At 35.5% G+C, this 24,052-nt stretch overlaps 1 protein-coding gene across 2 annotated transcripts in view; it reads left to right on the top strand.

Moving 5' to 3' along the window:
• The first annotated feature begins 13,514 nt into the window (after positions 1-13,514).
• UBL3 (Ubiquitin like 3) overlaps positions 13,515-24,052 on the top strand; it is a 100,916-nt gene continuing 90,378 nt past the window's right edge. The window contains exon 1 of one of the 2 annotated variants that reach the window (XM_053760148.1): positions 13,515-13,862. In XM_053760148.1, coding sequence (XP_053616123.1) covers positions 13,833-13,862 — 30 coding nt within the window. In that variant the 5' untranslated portion in view covers positions 13,515-13,832. The remainder of the gene's footprint in view (positions 13,863-24,052) is intronic. The other variant, XM_053760147.2, reaches the window with a different exon arrangement.

Genomic DNA, 24,052 nt, shown 5'->3' with positions numbered 1-24,052 from the left:
GTACTTCTTCATCGTAGTCGTATTCCTCACGGCTGAGGGTCGTGGTCATTATGTAGAATTAAACACACACAACAACTTTCTTAGCATTAGTAATGGAGTGGTTTGCCCTTGCCTTCTCCATTTCACACATAAGTTAATAATCAACCAGTGTGCAGGTTTCCTCACGATGTTTTTCTTTACCGGAAGCAAGTGGTGGTCGATGAAAACTACTATACATGAGTCAGATTGGTATACAAACTCATGTGGCATGTGTAGGATTCCAACCTAAGACATTTCGATCCATAGGTGAGCGACTTAACCATTACACCACCACCGCTTCGCACGCACCGTTGACTGTACCGGTAAACAGTTAATTTCAGTTAGTTAAGTTCATATTAGAAGGCAGTATTCGTAATAGTCATTTCAGATGCCTTTAGGCGACTTGAACAAAACACCAGTGTAAGCAATAACACAATTATTTGAATATTGAAATATAAAGATCGAGCAATTCTAAGCCAGACATTGCTATGACATGGCACACTCTCAATACCATATCAATGCGTCCAAAAATATCGTCAGATATATCCTTCATACAAGTCCTGACTCACGAAGCTTCCAATGCGTCCCTTCCACGTGTCCTAAACGTTGAACACATTGATACAGTAACTCACTGAGTGATTGTTACGACGATGCCCGGAATTATGAATTTTTATCTAACACTATCTGCGCACTAGAAATTCTTTGTTCCCGAAAAGACTGATTTACACCAAGCGATTAAATGCTCATTTTATTTCCACTCTAGCTGTCCAATCAATGCCTGACCCAGACCATGGTCACAGGCTATGACAAAATATATATACCTATATGGCACGCTTAAAATTGGGGTATAAAAATATATGTCTGCGTACTGTTGTAATAAGTAACATTTGACAAAAAGTATTAAGTTTTTTAAAAGGAGCTGTATTTATTCTACAGACGAGTTTTATATAAATTAACTATACATATACATATAGCCGACTTCTTTTAAATGATAATATTAATATATGTTGTGATCATGGTATTAGTGGGTACTCCGTATATCATTCACTGTTTATTTCAATTTTATTTTTTACGCTTAATATGCACGGATTTAATTGAGTTTGCCCATCTGTATGACGGTATATGTGACATTGTCAAAACCCAATTCGCAGTATAATCGCATCCCTTCCATTTACGAAATTGGCCGTGATCGTGTTATGTAAACACTTGTGCGGAAAATACCGGCGAAAACCAGTTCTGTCTGAGTGATTTCGCGGAATGTACATATTGAAGAGCGTGGGTGACATTTGTGGTGCAAGTCTAAAGAATTCTTCTAATATAAATCCGAAAGTTTGGATGTGTGAGTTAGTAAATTAATTTCAAAAATCAGACAGAAAGTATTTTTAATAATGTTCATTGATATTTGAAGCGTCGCTTCTATGGGGATTTTGGCATTGAACTACCCTTTATGCTATTCTACATCGTATTACTTGCCCTATAACCAAATTTCTTGAATATCTTTCCGTGGATTCTGCGTACGGGAAACAGCGAGTATAGAATTTGCATGATTGAGTTACAAAAATGATGACACGCACATCCAACCCATTTAACATTTATGATGGATTGCACCAGTCAACTTTACTTTAACCAGCGCAAAGTACGGCATCTTGTCTAAACGTCAGCGGCGTGCAGCTAAATAGTTCGTGTGGTCAGAGTGCCCACTTTTTTAAAATCCTATGATTTTATCAACGTCAGGTTGACTGGTGCAACTCACTCTTTATAAAACAGTAAGATTACAATCAGAATATGTAATGAACCAGCAAAATGCGTAAGCTTTCAAATTCAAAATCAAATCATTTATTCAGAAATTAGGCCTTCACAGGGACTTTTTCACGTCATATTCTAAATTAAATGATGTTTACCAAAGCTACAAACTACTAGCATTTCGGAACGACCACTGCTGAGAAGAAATGCCAAAAAAAACTCATTCAAACAGTGTTGGTCCCTATTATGCCAAGGGCTTACCATTTTTTAAATATAAATTTATGTGTAATTTTTTATACATAAATTTATATTTACTTTACATAACTTATAACTACTACTTGAAAAAATCCGCTTCATCTAGTGAATTGGTCCACACACATCGGGTAGCCAATGAAATGACCAAATTACCTAACGGGATATAACGATATGCGTCATTACCGCGACTGGTGACGTCAGAATACACAGTCTATATACTATATTTCTGACATCCCCTTTTTATTACTTTTTGTCCGTCCGTCTGTGACCGAAAGGTCTCAAGTTTGTGCCACATGAGTATATATATATCAATCTTACTCATATAGTTAGCTTTCATAGACTACCACTTGCTCTGCAGTGGAAAACATCGTGAGGAAATCTACACACTTGTTGACAGTTTAGGTTCACTAGTGTGTGTGCGACTACTTTCCACGTTTATATCGCGTCAGTTTGTAATCGTAAAAGCCATGTTTTATAATATAACCTTAAATAAATCAATGGAGAATTTAATTGCAATTATGTATATAACAATGAAAAATAATGATCTCTAATATCACATATAATATTTTCACAAGGGAATAAAAACATTTTATTGTTAAGTGATCTCTGCAATAAGGTCTTGTCCAATAGAATATATGTATGACGACATAATAATATTTGACAAAAAATATTTATCCTATTACAAAGAAAAGATTAGCTTTGTTCAGAACAATTGTTTATTCGTTTATGAGTAGGAGTAATCTGAAATCTCCTTAGGCAGTCCAGCCTAATTTTCCCTTTTCAACTAAACTTACATTATGGCTCTGTCTTTTGAATCAAAGGCAAAAGTACCTTTTGAATGTCACAAACACAGGCCACAACAGCATTCCCAAAGGTCATAAAACCCCTACTTTGAGGTTATTTTTTTCCTATATATATTTAGCGATCTGTGGCAAAAAGTAGCCTGTCACTCACCATCTCTTCAACTATCTCCATACAAAAAATCACCTCAGTCGAATATGCCATTTGGATGTGAAAGAAGGACAGACAAACACATGTTCACATTTACAATATTAGTACGTACTCCCGGCCTCAGGGCGTCACAGACGATCATCCCTGGGTATCCTCATCCCATTGCAATCTCAAAGACTAGATCCGTGTCACGAATGAAAAATAATTATGGGGTAATATCATTAAACGAATATTTTTTTTTTCAAAATCAGACCAACCACAAGCACACAAGTTTGTAGTCAACCGGCTGAGCGATGAGAAGTCTGTAAGACATGAGGTTTCCTCTCGACGTTTTTCTTCACCGAAAGCAAGTGGTGAACGATGAAAACTGCTATGTATTAGTTAGATCGGTATACAAACTCATAGTAGGATTCGAATCTGCAACCTTTCTGTTTTAACCGGACGACCGTTTTTAACCATTCTAACACTTACGTGGAAATATAGATTGCAAGGACAATTTCACGAAATCTTTTGTCTTTTTGTATGACATAGTAACATTTGTTGTATGTGTTTTCATTATAAAGCTTTTAAAGGTCGAATAACAACTCTCTAAACTCTTATAGAGAAAAATATCCATAATGAAAATTCAATTTATTCAAGGTAGACACCTACGTCATTGTGTTATTGCTAAGCAATCGTGGAAAAAATATAAATGCTTGAGAAATAGTTTCCTCCCGGTGTTAACACGTGAGTATTCTGGTTTAATCCTTCTGGTTTAACTCAATTCCATTCCCAGAAACCTGGGAAGACTAAAATTTAATTCTATATTTGGTTTTTGGGCTTTTATCAAAAAAGTTTTCTCGCACTCAATTAATATACAGAGTGGTTAGTGCGGGCTTGCATTTGACTTCTCACCATCGAATCGATTCGAAGTGAGACGCAGCGAACCTAGCACATTGCAGTGTGGTTGGCGTTGCGTCACAATGGCGCATTGTAATTGGTGCGCTGCGTCTCTCTTCGAATCCACTCGATAGTGAGATATGAAATGCAAACCCGCACTTCGCCCGCTGTACTCAACATGAAAACCGTGTGTGTCTAGTGTGAGTTTGACTCGAACTTACGCGCCAATGGTTCCATAAATTTACTTTTTTATGAACTTCCATTATTTACCATTATCCTTGTAACCTTACTTTTTGCCATTTTTCATGATTCTAGTTGAACGAAACCCTGTAGATTTGGATCCCCCTGTGAAATCGCAAAATATGCGACAGAAATAGTCATATCTTTTAATCGCGTTGTTTTATTTTTGAAGCAATTTTTTCACTGCTAAAAAACCGTAAACTTAAATATTTGATATAATCTTCAACTTGATACGTCTACGTGTACTTGAGAGACGGTCTTTAGAGACGGACAGAGGGAGAAATCCAAAGGGAGTCATCCTAAAAGGGTTCTCTTTTTGGGTACGGAACCCTAAAAACCCTAAAACATATCCGGGACATGACATGCCATAACTCAGTCTAGATAGCGTTTTCAATAGCCTTTCTTATTTTTTTAATAAACGGTGGTCTTATTTCATTGTGTCAAATGTTCACGGCTGCGCAAATTTTATGAAACCGTTCCAAAAGATACCTTTTGCTGTATAAAAATGTCGAGTCGAATCATTTTATGCTTGCGTGATAAAGAAAATAAATATTTTCGCTTTCGTTGAGAGTGTCAATTTTGTAACGTTCTGACACTTCACGATACAATGCACAACGCTAGCCACTTTAATGTTTTCTTCTTTTTAACCCCCGACGCAAAAAGAGGGGTGCTATAAGTTTGACAGCTAAGTGTGAGAACCGTAGCTCAACGGGTGAACCGATTTTGATGCCGTTTCTTTTTTAATTGATAGTAAAATTTTACGCGGTGGTTCTTAGATATGTTTGATCAAAATCGGTTCAGCCGTTCAAAAGTTGTAGCGAAATTAATATTGAAAGTCGGGGGTTTTTAATTTGTCTAACAAATAAACTTGTCTTATGGCTCCATTGTTAGAAGTGAGCGTGAACATACGATCTTCATGAAAACTCCCTTATATTACAAAATCAAAAATCATACCATTTGAATGTTGTGTCTGAATTAGTTGCTTTTTGTTTTGTTTCGTTCTTTCAATGTGACAACACTGAGACAAAACACAGAATAACTATTCTGCCGGCAGGATACTATATCTGGCTAAATGTGTGTGATGGATAGAATGTCGAAGATGTAATGTTTGGCCCAAGCATGGTGCAGTATCCTCATAACATATATAATTGATTTATGACATTATTGCGTACGTTTTGTACATTTAGCTTTATATATATATTGTGTGACAATTATCAATAATTTTAATGAAAATACAACTTTTAACTTACTACCTTTTAACTTCTAACTTTTAACTTGAAAAGACTGCGGTGAAGTTTGTTGCGCCGCTTCTTCTTCACCTGCGCTTTGGAAGCCGGCAGTAGACTTAGTTTAAGTAATTTTTTGACGTAAATGAGTGATGTATATCATCCTAAATTGAATAAAGAATTTTGAATTTGAATTTAGAAGAGAAGGGTGTTTATTTTATACATAGATCAGGAAGGAAAGATAATCGTGTATCAAAGATTTCTTTAAATATTTCATTTTAAAATTCTCCCTTTTTTATAAATAACTGAATGAGAGGTGAAGATATTGTTGAGTTTTCCACTAATTTATTCTTAGAGAAGTCTGTTCGCATTTTGATTAGTATGTACAAATTTTAAGTGCAAATGTAAGTGGTAACATATGGACTAACATTCAATTTCTCTCCAGAATCCAGATAACTTACCATTACCAACCTTTAATGTAACTTTACACTTGAAATTCAAGCTAAAGAAAGTCAAAATTACTAACGGTATCACAATGAAATGATTTTCCACACTTTGGGGCAACGGGTAACCGGCGCCGACATTTATATAACATACGTGTGGATTACACGGCGCGACTTTGAACGATGAGGCGGTTATTTTGGTATACGCGTATCAATTTCACATTTTATTGACGGCCAATGCCATTTTGACGGCCAATGTGCGAAGTGGAGATGAAAAAGTAGGGAAGGAATCGGAAATAAACAAATGAGACAAAGAGAGAGAGAGAGAGATCAAAAATATATACTTACAGGACCGACCACTCTTTGATCTACCTACACCCTCTAAGGCTACTGCACTCAATTCAAGAACCTTGATTTCTTTTCCGAGTTCTTCGTGTTGGACGTCTTGGTGCAAGACGGCGAAGTGGTGGGATGTCTGGCTATAGACATCGATGATATCAGTCTACACAGGTTCCGTTCTATTTCAGTTTATTCACAACTAGATGTTGCCCGGAGCTTCGCTCCCGTGGAAATTTTGAGATAAATATGACAACAGAAATTTGAGGCAAAAATGTCATTTTTTAAAAACTTGTTTGGACAAAAAATTACATTTTTGCCACAAGCTTTTATTGATCTTGTGGTATTTAACGCTTGACAAAAAACCCATGTCTGTGCTATAAACCGTTGAGGTGTTCCCTCGTTGGAATCCGATTCTGGGTGCACCAGGTCATGCTTATTATAATAACTCATTTTCATGGAAACTGAAGCAACGCGGGAAATTTCAACTCTGTCTTTCAATTTCGAATCTAACTTACAAGATTTGATTAAAGACAAACAAGCAAACATCGAGTCCAACTACCGGGGGCAACTATATAAAAGCTTGTAAAATATTTAATTATCTACTATTTTATTTAATGGCGGAAATATATATGCCAGAGCTTGCACACTTTTCTTGTACGAGTATCAATGTGTGTCAATTAATTGGAAATTAATTCTACGTTAATTATAAATATTAAAATAAAACCGTTGAGGTGTTAAAAAAACAACTTATTATATATGTATAAATCTTTTACCTATTAAAACTTAACCTTTATTGGATTAAAACAATGTTTTATAAGAGACGTTACTCAAGTTTTACGACACCACACAACATCCAAAGCCGTGGGCTGAGTAGATAAAACGACATCCCACGTAAGTTCATATACTTTAGTGCACACTTAATGCCCTATAAAACTAGCCGTATGATTTTCTTAGGGCGTTTACTATTGAATCTTGATCGACAGAATCCTAACTAATACTATAAATACGAAAGTAAGTTAGTTTGTTTGTTACCTCTTCACGCTCTATATACTTAACCAATCTTCTTGAAATTTTGCATAGACGTAGTTTGAAGTATGGAGAAGGACTTAGCTAGGGTACCATTCATCCGGAAAAATTAACGCGGGCGAAGCCGCGGACAAAAGCTAGTAGCTATATAATGACACGTATTATGTCACTTTAACTACAACTAGTTATATCTTTTTAAGTTTTACATAATTTCAAGTATTCCCTAGAACTTCTAAGATGACTTTCCGATATCGGCACAGTCGCTGATCCCGGCATGTGTTACCTCGTTATCTGTATCAAAATAGACGGAACAAAAACAAAGCCTTATTAACTTAACCAATGTACATTTGTGATGCTATAAATTGGGATTTTTAACTAACGTGGACACAAGTTATGAACTGATAACCTACGTGGCGTAGTGGTCGACATGGCCGCCCGCTACCTACAGGTCTGGGTTCGATTCTCAGCGCATGGAAATATATGTAAAACAACGGAGCGATACGACGCGACGTATCAATGGGGCATGGATCTTATGCCGACTAAGGTGCAGATTTTTGTCCAAGACGTCAATTAACAAATGTAGATCTAAACTTTAAATAATATTCTACTAAAATTATTAATGCGAAAGTTTGTGAGGTTGTATATGTGTATGTTTGTTACTCATTCACGCAAAATCTACTGGACGGATTATTACAAAATTTGGTACGCATGTAGAATGTAGCCTGGAATAACACATAGTAGTAGTAGTTTTTATCCCGAAAATCCCACGGGAACGAAGCCCCGGGGCGCAGCGAGCAAATAATAAATAAGTGTTATAATAGTTTTATAGGACACTATTTTGGGTATTGTTATTATAAGGATCGCACTCTAATAGAAAGAATATGACATTTCATCTCAAGTATGTTCGATGTGGAAAACAAATATTGTGGGGGTTGACTACCTAGGTTGTATTAGTTGGTATACTTATTGAATGTATTAATAAAAACAAGTGTCGATATCTCTATTAATTATTTGCACTTGTTTGTTACCAAATGTGCCATTTACACTTTAATCAACTTGTTTACAACATACAAAATTACTATGCTGCTGTCATGAAGAGAAGTATTTCTCAAACCTGAAACAAACGCCTCAAAGCGACATCCAGCGAAAACCACTATTCAAACTTTGACAATATTAGTGCGTTTAAAAAAAATACCTTTGATGTATAAAAAAAAACTATTTTTCTTACTGTGCCTTTCGAAACTACCAAGTCTTTACCACAAAAACATAATATTTATTTCGAATAAGAGCATTTACGCTACGGTCATGCTTACAACATTGCTTCGACCCTCTACGAGTTTGCTACGAAGATTACGATTCAGAATATTTAGTTGCTATGTGAACTCTGGTTTTAAGAAACTGAAATCCACATATAATAATGTGGATTTAAGTCAATAGTTAAGTAAGTAGTAGAAGTAGTAAGTTAAAGACTATAGTCTTAATGCTAGCGTGCTAAAAGAAAACCTTAGTGTGCCAGCCGCCTCTCCTGCGCAGATTGTAAAAGTCAATCGAGGGAAATAGCTATAAACTGGGGATTATTCTTATAAGCTAGTAATATATCACATAACCCCGCCATATAACTAAATGTAGCCTTCGAATTCCGCTCTGTTCCCCGTGCAAGGCAAAAAGTGATACTATAATATATCTGCCCGCTAATCCCGCTATACACTATCGGCTAAAAGCTCGCCAAACTTGGCGGATTCCGCATACAATGTTGGTGTTTCATTGCGGTGAATAAAAGCTCACGTACCAAGTACGCAATGTACGCAATTTGCGTCGACATCTGAGTTTGACGATAGTGAGTGGCCGGTGTGAAACAATTTTAAAAATAGCAGAGTATGTCCAATTGACTGCGTGCAGTAATAATGCACAATGAGCCCAGTCGGTCTGTCGGTCGCGACGACGCTGATCACTGAAAACAATACTCGCCGGCGCGGCTTCTAGGACTATACAAAGGTGTGGAGATGCCATAGATTTTCTGCGCAGGTCGTACATCACGCTGCCTTCGTTGTCACTTCATAGACGCCGCCGTCGACAAACGACCTGCGTGACCCTACTTTATTTGTGTAAGTTTATTATAAAGAATGTAAATGACGGATTTAACGCCCTGGGTTTTTTTCTACCAGTCAACTAACAGAGTGAGAGAAATAAATACTTCTGTTGTAATATTATTGAAGTCGGGTTTCTGTACCTCTTTCACGGCCCGTATGTAGTGTTGCATAATTTGTTTAGATTATAATTTATATTTTTACTAATCTGTAATAAGTCTGTGTATCTGTATCCGTAACCCATTGGTTGGCATAGGCCGCCTTCCGTCACGCCGATCATCTCTGTCCTCAGCCATATTTCATATTTAGCCAGTTATTACAATTTCCTTTACATCGTCGACCCATCTAGATGCCTGATGTCCTGCGCTCCGTTTTCCATTTCATAAAAACATCATAGTGATGTGATTTCATAAAATGCTACAAACTACTGGCTTATTCCACGTCTTTATTGTTCCAGCAAGGCAAAAACGAGCTGCTATAAATGAGAATATCGGTTAGAATTCAGACAATGCTCAGTAATGAACGGCACAGGCGAGTTGCCGCAATCAATTCTTTGATGGCGAAGATTGAAAACTCGTATTGAACTTTTTTTAGGAAAAATAAATATTTAGTCTTATGTTTTTATAACTTTTGAATAAGAAATGTGTTTCAGTGCTTTTAATATTAAGATTAGGACCACAATTTGAGTTCCCGAAGGTTGACCTCAAATAGATTGTGAGATGATTTATTAAAGTACATATAATGGAGGATAAAAGGTGCGTCTTTTGCCCAGCAGTGGATCAGTTAAACAGTAGTTATCCTAACTAATATTATCATCTCAATCAATTTTGCATACCGATGGTAGGACATACAATTGAGAAATATCTACTAAATATAAAAACTATGAAACGATCGCAAGTAATAAATGCGAAAGTAAGTTTGTTTGTTACCTCTTCACGCATTATCTACTGGATCGATTGTTATGAAATTTGGTAATCGGGTAGAATATAATAACATAGAGTACTTTTTATCCCGAGATTCCAACGCGAGCGAGGCTTCGGGACGCAGCTAGTAATAAATAATTTATTTTGATAGCGGTATAATAGCAGATATTTCTACCTTTGAAACAGGCAGGTAAACAATACAGGTCCTATAGAAGTTTTGATGTGTATCTTAACTTGGTCCAACTCCACCCACACCCAAGTCTGTCTGTCCGTGAAGGTTTTGTTATGAATGAATACTATACGCAGTATTAATAATTCTGACGTCTACAATGACGCGCAATGACTATAGTTATATTATATTTTCTGTTCATCTTTATTGATATACCTAATTATTAAAACAAAACATTAAAACAAAAACTTAAACCAAAATATGCCAAACTAAGCTTACCTAAAAATATGCACTGAAAAGTATGTTATTTTAATATTTAAAATAAAAAAATAATTTTATAATATATTTTTTTTTTATTAGTGGCATTACACTTAATTAAGTAACATATTGCAACTTTTACTGAACTCACTAAAGCTCATGTTTGCAAAGTTGTATCAACAGCTGTTATCCTGTTGTCCTTCAAGCTAATGGTAAGTAGTCCCGACCGGTGATTAGAAATACTGAAGAAAAGTTTCTCTTTTTTTTTAATGTATTGAAAATCAAGGAAATAGCCGAGAATCCGTTTTGTGAAACCTCTGGCTAATTAATTAATTATTTATTATTTTAATAATTTTACTTTTTTAGTTCGTTATTAATAATATTCTATCCAAATTCGTAAGTTTTCAAATATACAAGTTATTATTGAATAACTAAGCAGAATCCCTAACCAGAAGAAATTAATCTGTTCATAAAATCATTATTTTTTAACTTCGCATTTCTAAACTTTTATACACATATATTCTGTGCATGGAATTAGTAAATTCTACTAATTCCATGATTCTGTGATATTCCGTGACAGGGAAAATGACGGAAATGTGAATACTTTTACATAATGTCGGTGTAATGGAAGCTCCGGTTGCCCAATTAAGTTGCTGATTAGAGTACAGACATCTGCATTTAGTTCTGGTGGTTTACTAACTTAACATAAAAAATAGACAAAATAAAAATAATAACGTATTGTGTATATTACATGAATTTAATAAGTACTTCGAACAACCGTAGTACCTACTAATTCCATGGTATATTATCATGTCAAAGTTGTTTTTTCGCTCTAGACCTGTCAAATTCTCTCTTAAGCTGAAGTATGATTTGTCTCTTTCTGTCAATTTTAAATTTATAAAGTACGCCCGTGACAACACAAACTTTAGCATAGTATGGTTTTTATTCAAGTAATATTTTTAATTAAGTATGTTTGTAAGTAAGTAAGTATCACAGATGCTAAGCATAACAGATCCTAAATGTAGAGATTCGATTATAATCGTCTTTCTAATTTTAGTTATATATAGCTTTGATTATATTTCGAAGTTGAATTTCCCAAAACACTACAGGCAAGTTAAAATTGACTTTGCAAAGATAACAAAAACTAACAGGTGAAGTGAAAAGGTTAACAATATAGAAGTTTGGAGTTCAAATTTATCCAAAATGAGTAATATTTCCTGATCATGGTTTAATAACCTCATTTCCTTTAGGACTTTCACAACAAGTATTGGCCAAATCATGTCTTCTCAAATATAAAATTTACACAGATTGAGTTGGCCCAAAGTAAGAGATTCCGATTCCGAGAATGTTATGTAATAATAATTCAGTGATACTAAATATATTTTATAACATATGTAGATAAACATCATACGTGAGCTACCTCAATGTCTAAAAGTACTCATACTAAACAATTATACTAAAGCCAGTTCTCATTGCTCCGCCGCAACCACAGAAGGCTACAGAACGTACCAGCTACGTGGTGTTCCATTGTTTTTTTTTATCGTTCACGTGCATTGACGTACGTCGAAACTTCATACAATACGTAGACCTACGTGTGCTGCGTTAATCCGTCAGCGAGACGGAGAACGACGAAGCACAGCGTAAAAATGGCGCCTGGGTCTTATACTATTCTCTAGAACTAGAAGTATTCGATTCATTTCCATTACGTTTTTAATTTGAGTGATTTCACGCAAATAAGATAGAAATGAGTAATCGGAATCAGGACAAGCGCACGTAATTTGTGTTGACCAATGAACGTGTGTAGTTGTACCTACTTATCACAAAGTTTCCCAAACCTGCGCCTATATCTAACATGAGACTGCAGTAAAAGACCATGCATAACGAATGCATATTCAGCACGTGCACGGCAAAATCATATGAAAATTTTACGCACGTGTACACCGTCATATTAACAGTGAATCAAAAGGGCTGCACGGGAATACAGTGTGTACGGACCTTAATGGCGTAAAGCTAGGGTTACCATGTCTCAGTGTTTATCCCGACATATTAAGTATTTTTAGACAATTCACTGGATTTTGCCGGACTATATCGGGACTTATATTTAGCCTAATTTACGAAAAATGATAATTAATATGACGTATTCAATTGTGAATTGAGTTTGAAAATAAAATTATTATATTGCAACAAAATTTCAGGATTTTTCAATGAGAATAAGTAAGGACATTCAAGTTTGTTATTTAGTAGCCCTTCGATCTATGGAGTTTGGCTATACAATGAATGGCTAGCCATAACCGGTGGTCAGGCCGAGCCAGGCATTGGTTTGGTTGGACATTTTGGACAACCAGTCTGGGTAGGTACGGCAAGATGTTCAGAATTTTTTCTACATTTCGCGATTAGCAATTCAAAAATATGGTTTCCAAGAATCAGCGGCGATATCCCAGGATCTTATGATAACGTATAGGCAAACAGTTCGGCGATTTATTGCAGCCTCGACTTTTTTGGCTGGTTTTTCCTTTTTTTGGAATTTTTTGTAACGCCATCTATTCTTATCATTGGTAATGACATCTAACGAGAGTACAGCCACCTATCAATGGACAATGAAATTAAATTATTTAGCAGAAGTGCTATAGGTACATCATTGTTGTGTAGTAAAAACAACAGATGGCACTAATTAAAAACTCCTTAAATATAAATTAGATGGCTCTAGTAGCCTCCAAAATATTTTAGTTTTATTTGTTTCTCTTACTGAAAACAAAATAATAATTTAGAAGGAATTAAATTAAAATGTATAAATTCATACTTCGAAATTATTTAATTAATATTAATGTTTTAATTATTTAATTTCGTAAGCGCCCTCTATGTGCAAGTAAGCTTTTCTTTGTGCAAGTAGTGCCCTCTACACTACTAAATTCAACCGAATGAGACATGCGCGGAGGGGACTGAGCGGAGGGGGTCCATCCCTCGCCATTTTACGTCAAAGCTGAACCCATCAAGTTAGCTTCTGTCAGTCGCTGTGTTTGTGTACAGTGTTGTGAAAAATTATCTGTGTCGATGAATATCAATGGGAAATCGTGCTGATTGCGACTCAAAACGATGGGTCGATCTCTGTGTTTGTGGCTCTGATGCACCATTCGATCTGTGATGATGGCCAAGTTTTTGATGAAGTGAAGTGTTTTGTGTCGTATGCTGGCCAGTTACGGCAACAGTGAAATCCGTTCTCTGGATAAATCGTCCTCAAGACGACGTCGGATTACAGAACAGGAAGGTGACACACCATGTCGGCGAAAGGCGTCCCCGGAGATAAGGTGGGTTTCATTTCATTGTTCAAACCACTGCAGTGATCGTAGAGGTCATATTTTTTGTTTGTTTCCAAAACGTCTCCTTTCTCTCGATGATGCGACTCTAAGTGTAACATTGTATGCGGGGCATGTGGCCAAATGTCTTATTCTACCCGCTCACTTTTTGATACTAGAAACAAAGCAAATGCAAAATTATGTTGTTTATTTAACCCCTAGGCCACTGCCCAGCCCATCCCTTCCAACATAAACATCACAAAGGAGGAAAATTCTTCTTCGGTAATTTAATCATTACACCTAATAAACTACACCTGTAATAATAAAATATTGAATTGTTTATTAAAATTAATCTGTGTAATGGTTTACACCCACATTACAATGACTGAAATACAATCCCAATATTAAAGTTGACATAGAAAGACATAGGCATCTTTCTAACCATAACCACGATTAAACTCCATCTACAGTGGAGACGGTGTTGAAGAGATGGTGGTGAAATAGTTAAGACGCCTCCTGTGAACCCGAAAGGTCCCAATTCAAATCCTAATTATACCACATGAGTTTGTATATCAATCTGACTCATGTATAATAGTAGTTTTTCATCGACCACCACTTACTTCTGGTGAAGGATATCATTGTTAGCTAACCTGCACTCTTGTTGATTATCAATTTGTATGTGAAATGGAGAAGGCAATGGCAAACCACTCCATGACTATTGCCCAGAATGTTGTTGTGTGAGTGTCATTCTATGTAATGACCGCAATCCTCAGCCATTAAGAATACGACTTTGAAGCAAGATCTATTAATTAGTAACAAATCATATGAAAATAACATTTTATTACTTATTGTTATTCTTATTTCTCAAATACTCTTGAAAATAAAATACTCTTGCAAGAAACTCTGCCTGCGGTAGCCTGCCTCGACCTGGTCGTCCTCAGTTAATTACATACCCTAATTTCACACCCGTAGAAGTGATTCACAGGTTAGTCCTAAATAATAAGCTAACAGAAATTCCATATTTACTTCCCTTTATAAATGTCTTTCTCTTTAAAAATAAAAAGAAATTAATTATGTAACATGCATTCTTACATAAACATTTCGGGGCCATGTCTATTGTGGTTATAGATTCTAAAAAACGCTCATAGCACAGAGAAAAGAACTACATAAACTACTCATAGATATACTTTAAAATAATGTCCTAAAACTCAACATAATATACCTTCGCAATCACAAAAAAGTCAATAAATAAAATAGTCATTTATTCCAGTAATCTTGGTTACAATATAAGGCTGGGCTTCCCAGTCCGTCAATAAAAAAAGAAGTTCCTAAGCTTTTTTTCTTATAGTATTGCAACAAAATTTCTGCCTCAGCGAGCACTGGCTGACGACACAGGTACTTTCGAGGTAAGCTGAGCCATAGCGACGCTGTAGCCTTCCGACTGAACGCATCAATGGTCATTCTTTACACCCACGCAATGCAACTAGTATGTAATAACTTTACACGGGTTTTGTGTATTTAATACTTGCCTTCTTGATAGTTAGGATAGAACCTATTTATTTGAAGTTAATTAGTTTAGTATTGAAATATTATATTTTTATTGGCGGTTCATGGTGTTCATAAAACATGCAACTAAGGCACTTGTTTATTAGTTACTAGCTTTTGCACGCGACTTCGCACGCGTTTATTTCGTGTTCTTGTTATTGTCTACATACTTTGGGTTCTAAGAATGCGGTGAAATCTATTTTAAGTTAGACCGCCGAATGGCGGGCACATCGACAACGTCATACGCGTGCACTTTTTTATAAGGCATTGTAACGCGTGATTGTTGCGTACGCAAACACATATCATTGTAAACCGGCCTTTACACATTAATTAATGTCATTAATGTAATAATTTTAAAATTGTAGCTAATTGTCTCTTTTTGACGTATGTTTCTGTCTGCGTAATGACTGCTCATGGAGGCAAAATGGTGGTTGATACAGTTTTGTGTTGCAAGTTAGTTACTAACTACACCACTATTTATAAATGTAATGAAAATGTACAGTAATTTACTAATCTCACACCTACTAAACTAGTTTGAAATAAATATATCTAATGTCAAACCAGAACTAAAAAAAAAATTAATTGAATTATCAAATATGAACCTTATCCGTCAAATTTTTAGGGTTCAAAATCAGATCTGGGCGATGTGAATGTAGTTCCGTTCAAATGCGAAATTATGCACCAATGAACCGCATGTTAAAATGACGAATATATATATGTATTTACACGAGACTCGTCAAAATCAAGGAATAAACTTAGACCGGAGGTCGGGTTGATAGTGAGTTGATATTTCGATGTTCAGAGCTGCATGTTAAGCTACCCTGCATACCTCTATGGCTATGGTAATATCGCCAAATTTGCAATGAATTCGAGTAGGTAGTTGTACTTTGGTATATACACGATATGGTTTATTTACATGATTTTGCATGCTTGTTGAGTAAACGACAAACTATGTTGTCGTCATTGGAAGTAAGACCCTGATTTGAAACAATAGACTATTGTGCCATTCTTTGGATTCGATGAATCCGTTTTCATTACAATTTTTACCATGCCGAAAGATTATTCACTAGGTTTTCGTGGTGTTCATTAAACGAATTATAAGTAACTTATTAACTTTTATTATTATACGCAATCAAATTTTGTATTCATCCTACATTAGGTACGTTCGATAAATGCCGGCTATACATTATCGACAAACAGTTCGCCGAATTTGGCTGTTTCAACGTACATAGCTGATATTTCTTTACGGTAGTAAAAAGTACAAACGTACTACGTTACTAAGTGTAACGTACACACTACGCAATGTACGTTAATTCGCTTCGGCATCTGTTTAAGTTAATCGATATGACGTAGCATAAGTTGCGGACATCCTACCTGACTGAGCTGGTAGCTTCGCATATCTCGGGTTTGGACCAGCCATGTTAAGCTGTTCGCTAAAGAAGTCAAAGCTGGAAGCAATAATCGCATATATGCTTTAAAACTATACTACTAATATTAGAATAATACTTAATATGACCGAAATAAACCATTGTAAAATATTGAATTTTGTCCAAACTGGTCATCTTCAAGGCAATTCCATAACGGAAACCGTTAGACCTTTGCAGCTGAAATATTAATGTCGGTGTAATCGAGGAAAAGAAAATTATAATTTGGCGTAAATTTTGTTTAATGAATAATTTGCGAAGGAGAAAAACGGCAGGAGGAATTATTAATTTTGTAGCCTGCCCCTTTGATCGGGATCAACTCTGCCACATCAACTAGTCACGGTAACTCAATTTGTCTATTCAGAGGTTTTATTCTTTAAAATAGTGACGGTATTTTGAAATTAGACAGAAATCATCTCCATGCACCGAATCATTGCAGCTTAATCATCTACTCTGCGTATTATAACGATAAAATTTCAGACAGATGATAGCTATAGTATTGGTATGATTCACACGATACATAGTCTATAATACTAGTGTAAATAAATAAAAATCAATTTAAATAAGTGACTTATCGGACAATGACTGTTGATAACACTCTCGATAGCACAGAAACAAAAAAAGGAAAAATGTAACGGTACACCTATTTATTAATGAGGTTAAAATGTAAATTTCTACAATAACAAGTTATTTGTGCACGGTTGTCATTGATCAACCTCGTCCTAATTACTAGACCGCCAAAATTGTCGTGACAAGCCGACATAAGAAATAAGGTTAAGAAACGCGAAGCGAATCTGGCAATTACGCGCATTTTTAACTGGAGAATCGAAATATGCCAGTAGGTAGGTAGTAAGCAAAAAACATCGGTAAAACATCGATTTTAAAATCAATATTCTTGTTTTATGTTATTTTTTTATTAATTTATTTAAGTACTGAACAATTTTCTATGACGATAATGAATATCAGAGACACGTTAGCTCCTACGTCAAAAATGTTCACGCGTGCGCACGTTCTCTCGTTTTTTACACGATGATGGAAAAGAGACAGCATGTGGTCGTAGTAACGTGCAATACGTGTTTGTACGCCTTCTGAACAGTTTTTGAGTAACAAATATGTGCACAACTAAAAATCGAACTTTACTCATGGAACATCCCAAAAGTTTCAACACTAAAAAAACCATCTCAAATGGCGAATTTGCAATGTAGAGCAAGGGAGCAGTTAATGGCTCGATGACGAAACGCGACGCGGTTACAGTTAGTCCATTGTTCGGATCCGTTGCGATTCTCATCTTGTCATAATTGAGGATCGTTAACCCCACCCGAGGTCGTCTCAACGAAGGAAATGTGTGACCCAGTTCAGATTTTGAACCAATTGTTACTGCCACAATGCCATGTTTTTGTAATCAACTTTTTGTTTCGTAATGCTGGATATTTTATGTCCAAATCGAAGTTGATCATAGTGTCTGTAATAACTACTGGCCTACCAAGGACAGCTATGTAATATACCATAAGCACGCCATTAAAATGTACTGTATATACGGTCGATTTTATACATAGTTATAGTACTATGTGAGTGAAGGAATTATTGCTAAAATGCTAAAAAATACTAACGATTTCATTTAAGTATACATTTTTATTTTTATATGAATGCACTATCAATGAAAACTATCTACAAATAATTAACCATCTTAATTACTTACCTTGACTACAAATTTGCTTTAAAAGACATTGTAACAAATACGACGTGATTTTTGACCTAAATAAATGATATATCGCATTATATTATTAAACATAAGCTTTAGATTTATCACAAAACGTAGGTCAGACTTTATAACTTTCAAAATGTCTGAAATGGCTCAGTAGGTATTTAAATCCATCTAAACTGCCTAGGTACAAGACATACCAAACCTTCACTTGCCACACAAGATCTCTAAAACGTTGAATAACAAGCAACGGTGATGTAATTATGTAAATTAAATCTCTTTAACCACGTTGGGAAATACCACGTGACTTAAGTACTCATATAGGTTAATCCGGTAAACAGCATTGTCCCTGTAACTTTCATTTGTTTATTTTTTTAATAGCCTACCATGGTAATGGATACGGACCACCCACAGAATATAAATACGATATATGGGTTAATGCAATGTGAAATAATTTTATACCTATTTGTTTTTGATTAAGTGAATTATTTATTAATTGTGCTTAGTGACCCGTGAAGGTCTAATTTCTGAATGAATACTTGGACTTTGACAAGTTGTTGAAGCTTAGCATATACTATGTATGTATAGATTATAATAAGTATATTATGCACAATAAAAATAATAGTCAAATTTGTCTAATCGATTTCATTAAACGACGGCACAGCGACACTTAATGCCTTTGATTCAATATTTAGTATTTATTTATTTATTATTTGAGACATAAAAATCATAACCGTTCTTTTCTCTTAGCCGTAGTCGGATAAAAAGGAATGGACTTACTGTATGTTCCATGTGTATCATGTCAAGTTATATTTTACTTGTAAAAGATAATCGTAACTCTTACCTGTTAGTAATGTACATGTAACTGTACTAGTCAACATGAGCGAGCAGTTAACACCGTAATCTTGTTCGTGACGAACTAAATCTGCACTTAACTATCCTGTTATTCGCACGCTATAATTTCGTACATTGATCTTGTTTTTTTTTATTTATTTTGATGCCGGCAAAGGCTCTGAATTATTATTTTCAATGTATTTTTATTCAGATTTATTTATTTAGATTTTGGTACAGTTTTTATGTAAATAAAACACAGTTTCAATATTGCCTTCGTTTTCAATTCAGGACATATTTATTACTTAATTAAAAAAAAAAGTGTTATTGTCATCACATAAAAAACAGTGTCAAACTCGTTATGACTGTGATTTCAAAGAAAAAATCTAATATCACAATACCGTTTTACAATAGACTCAAAAAAACTGTCATGAAACGGAATCTATGATAGTAACAGTTGAAGTGACGATTCGTGGGCGTGCATAAAGAGGCGAACACAACAAATAACTATAGTACAGAAAGGCGCCTCAATAAAACGTGACATTTTCTTCTTAGGAACCATACCACGCCCGGAAAACTGACGTACAGCGATGTTGTTCGTGTTATATATACTGTGATTTGATTACCAATATTTATCAATTTTACTTTGTGTAACATCAAGCCGGCTCCACACTGTCGCCCAACAGTTTGGCAAACTTTGAAGAGGTTAGTTTTTCATTGCGGTAATAAACGTATACTAACTACGCAATGTTCACAAATTCGCGTCGGCATGTTTCTGAGTTCGACGACAATGTGGAGCTGTCCTCAGACAGGGAGCAGTGAAGGAAGCTAACATGCTGTAATAAAGTGATGATGACACTATTTAGCATCTTTGCACCTCCCTTTTGATTGTATGTAAGTATATGATGATGTTTTTATTGTAATTAATTGGTTGGAAGATCAGCCGCGCCTATAGCATACCGCGTATACGTTGCTGGCATTTAAAAATTACAATATTTCTATTTAGGAATTGGCTCTTTATACATATTAGCGGAAATTCTTAAATGAACAGTAACAAATATCCCACTAATTTTGCTGACACTACACTTAATTTCTGGTGAAACAGTGTTTGATGTTTTTCGTTTCTATAGCTCTTCTTAATTTGTGTCATAGCACAGCTGACTCATAATCTGGAGCCGTTGAGGGTCATATACCGTTCACAATGGTTTCGTAACTATCGCCTACGGCTCTTCTAACGAATTGTTTTTATCCGTCAACCATTTTAAACACGCTATGGTAAACGTTTTTTAACCTGAATATTGTCTAAATGGTTATGTCTTTGTTTCTTGTGTTGAATAAACAATGAGTTTCTATTATGGGAACTAAATGTAAGTACATATAAACAAATAAAATATACATTTGGTACAGGAATTAAAATTGATAAGAGAAAGATACATTACAACGGTGGACTTATCCCATGTAGGACTTATCCTACATTTTATTTGTTTATATGTACTTACATTTAGTTACAATAATGTTATTATAAACAAAGCAAGGTTTAAGTTTTAAATTAAAATCCGATTTCTCGATTATATTTGTGAATAGAACAAATGTATGTATAAACTGCATAATGAAATCTATTCCCTCGTTAGGATATGGGCCATGCTCTGCGCGCAAGAAAGTATAATTATTAAAATTTTCCAACGAACAAGGCAAGTGAAATAGCAATTAGTGTAAACAATGCCTATTTTACGATCATTGCGACGACCATTTACTTTAATGTCTTACATGATTCACTCATAAATGGTAAACAACTGATTGTATTATAATGTCAGACATTGTTTTTGTTACTTCTTCATTTAAATTTACATTACATGTTAGTTAAGAGGGCGGAGAAGGACATAAGATATATGTATATATTGTAAAAACTAGTAAAAATATCATTTCTTAAGTTCCCTGGAAATAACTTTAATGTTCAGTTTACGTCTGCGCGTAAACCGGCAAGTGACGTAGATAACAAATTAGGGGCAAACCAAAAAAGTGCTTAATTCGTGTTGTCAAGGAGGATATGCACTGCCACTCAACTGAATTCTAAGGAATAAGTGTTGAATAAAAAGTAAACTAAATCTGCGCTTGGACGACTTATGGCTGAGGAATGATCCTAAAAACCCTTGATGGCAGTGAGACGCCCGGGCGTAAACCTATCAATACATAACGGCTTCACATTTCATTGCGTTACATTGAAATTGGAGAATATTCTCACGGTCTTTTCGAAAATAATTCTTAATTTAGTCGCAAGCTATTCCCGTTGGATCGCTCGGCTGTATTAGAGTGTTTGCCAACCCGGATGTCCCGGAGGAGAAGCCCCCCAAAGGGAGGCACTGGCCCTATTTTCACCTCCCAAGTGCTGCAATAAATAAATTGGTGGCTGTTGTGTTTTGTTCAAACCTTGGATCATTGTTTTCTTGACTTTGAGGTATGAGCGTGACTCCGACTCAATAATTTATTGAATTTCCCTTTTTCGTACTACCTATGTAACTGTAGGTGAAGAAGCTGAATTGAAGATGTTTTACATGATTTTCTTACTGTATGTTCTATCCTAGTATCAATAATTAATGTAGGCAGGTTACATTATTTTTAGGCTAAGAAAAAAACGTAGATTTTTTTATGTCTGTGGCTTACTATGCTAGGCAACCACAAAGAATTACTAATAAAACTGCCAAGAGTATGTAGGTACGAAGACTTATTCTTAATTTATTTTTCGTGAAATGAAAATTTAAGTCCATGTTTGCGTAGAAATCATAGAACTTCTCGTTCCCGTTGCCTGCCCCGAGGGTGCATAGCTAAACCCAACAAACTAAGTGCAATGCTGAGTCAGTGCGCATTACTCTGCAACTTTATCATTCCGCGATTATATTTCCCGGAGTCCCGCTCAAAAGGGATTGGGGCAGAACAATTTTGACAGGCCGTTAATAAGAACCTGGCACCCTTGTTAGTTTTACACCCACCCTCATTGTAATCCTGCCCGGCGTGTAAATAAGTTTTCTGTCATACCTCGTGTACTTTCACAATCACAGCTCAGTCACGAGAAAATTGAATAAAAATATTAAAGACGCCTTACAAAGTATTTCAATTAACTTCCTTTGAAAGCCGTCTCGTGTATGCAGAAGTGATAAAGCTCTGTGAAAAGGCTCTGTGATCGAAGGCAGTCGTTTTTCCATTAGAAGACTGCCGGCAGCCTCGGCCCATTACGTCGCAAATGGCTCGAGCAAGAGCCCGCTGAATTCTCGCTCGACTCCACCTTACGCTGAATATTTTATTCCAAATTCCGCATTGTATGACGAGTGACACGCTTTGCATAATTCTTCAATCAACATCAGCCACTTGACATTGGGTTTCAGAGTCCAATGTTTACATAACCCAGAATCTGCAGAGCACTTAATCAACGCCGTTACTTCACGCCTGTGTATTTTATTTTTACCAAGTTTCCGCCGAAAATTCCATAAAACACCAAGCAAAATCCAATTTCGTAATCGTCGGGTTTTTATAAAACATCGTTTCGCTTACGTCCTGTGCTACTTATTTAGGTAGTCATCCCTACGATCGTCTATAACTAATATTTGATAAACTGTTATATTGTGAAAGGATCCAATATTGCGTCTAGTATTGGTTGGCATACAAACAGGTATCGGTTATATGTAGCCTTGGCTTAAATTGTAAGGCAGCACACAGTCTTTCTCGGCGTGAAGGAATCTCAGATTATAAGTTTTGTTACTCAATGATCCAACCATTTGTATTTAAATAACATTCCTCCAACGTTTTGTTGGAATATTTTATAGAGACACTAGCTGCATGCCAAGGCATCGCTCCAGTGAGAATATGAAAATAAAAAGTAACTACTCTATAGAAATAATGTACCATCAATATCAAATAAATAAGCACCTCCCCACTGATGAAAAAGTTTGTACTTCCCCTTAGACACGATGCAACACATCGTCTTTATAGTAGTGTAGATATGAACATTAGATATACACATTTTAATCTGTCCTAGGCGATTGTAGAGAATTTGTGTTAAAAGGAAATTGTATAAATCGTGGGTGAAGTAAAACCTGCAGTTAAATTAATTGAAATTGCCCCTCGCCCCATCATCATGCGAGCTCATTTGTCCATGCATGACTCATTGGAAACCCAAGGGTGCCATACATAATTAATTTATCGTCCAAGACACCTTGAGAGTAAAAGACCACTTGTCTTGAACTAGAAACCTGCTGGGCATCAAGAAGAAATTTAATTCTGTCAACAAATTCGCAAGACTTAACAATGTTGAGTGTTATATTTTTTCCAATTATAATAATAATTCATTTATTTCAGACAACAGATGTTTACATAAAAGGAGCCATGTTATAATCCACATAAATATTTTACATTAAAGACTAACATATAACTATATCACACGCTAGCTGCGCACTAAATGTATCCTGTGTTATTTCTAGTACACAAATAGTAATAATATTCTAGCTGTGTACCAAATTTCATAACAATCCGTCCAGTAGATTTTGCGTGAAAGAGTAACAGAGTGAACTAAGTTATTTCTAAAAATGAATTGTGTGAGCAGAGTCAAAACGATTGTTAGATTCTTAAGTTAGATTAGATAAAAACCGTTTATTCTGCAGACATAGCACCGTTAAGATAAAGGTGACTTATCGCGTAACGTAATGCGT

Source organism: Plodia interpunctella, chromosome 20 (assembly GCF_027563975.2).
Source record: "Plodia interpunctella isolate USDA-ARS_2022_Savannah chromosome 20, ilPloInte3.2, whole genome shotgun sequence".
NCBI classification, from domain to species: Eukaryota; Metazoa; Arthropoda; class Insecta; order Lepidoptera; family Pyralidae; genus Plodia; species Plodia interpunctella.
This window is presented reverse-complemented; position numbering and strand designations above follow the sequence as displayed.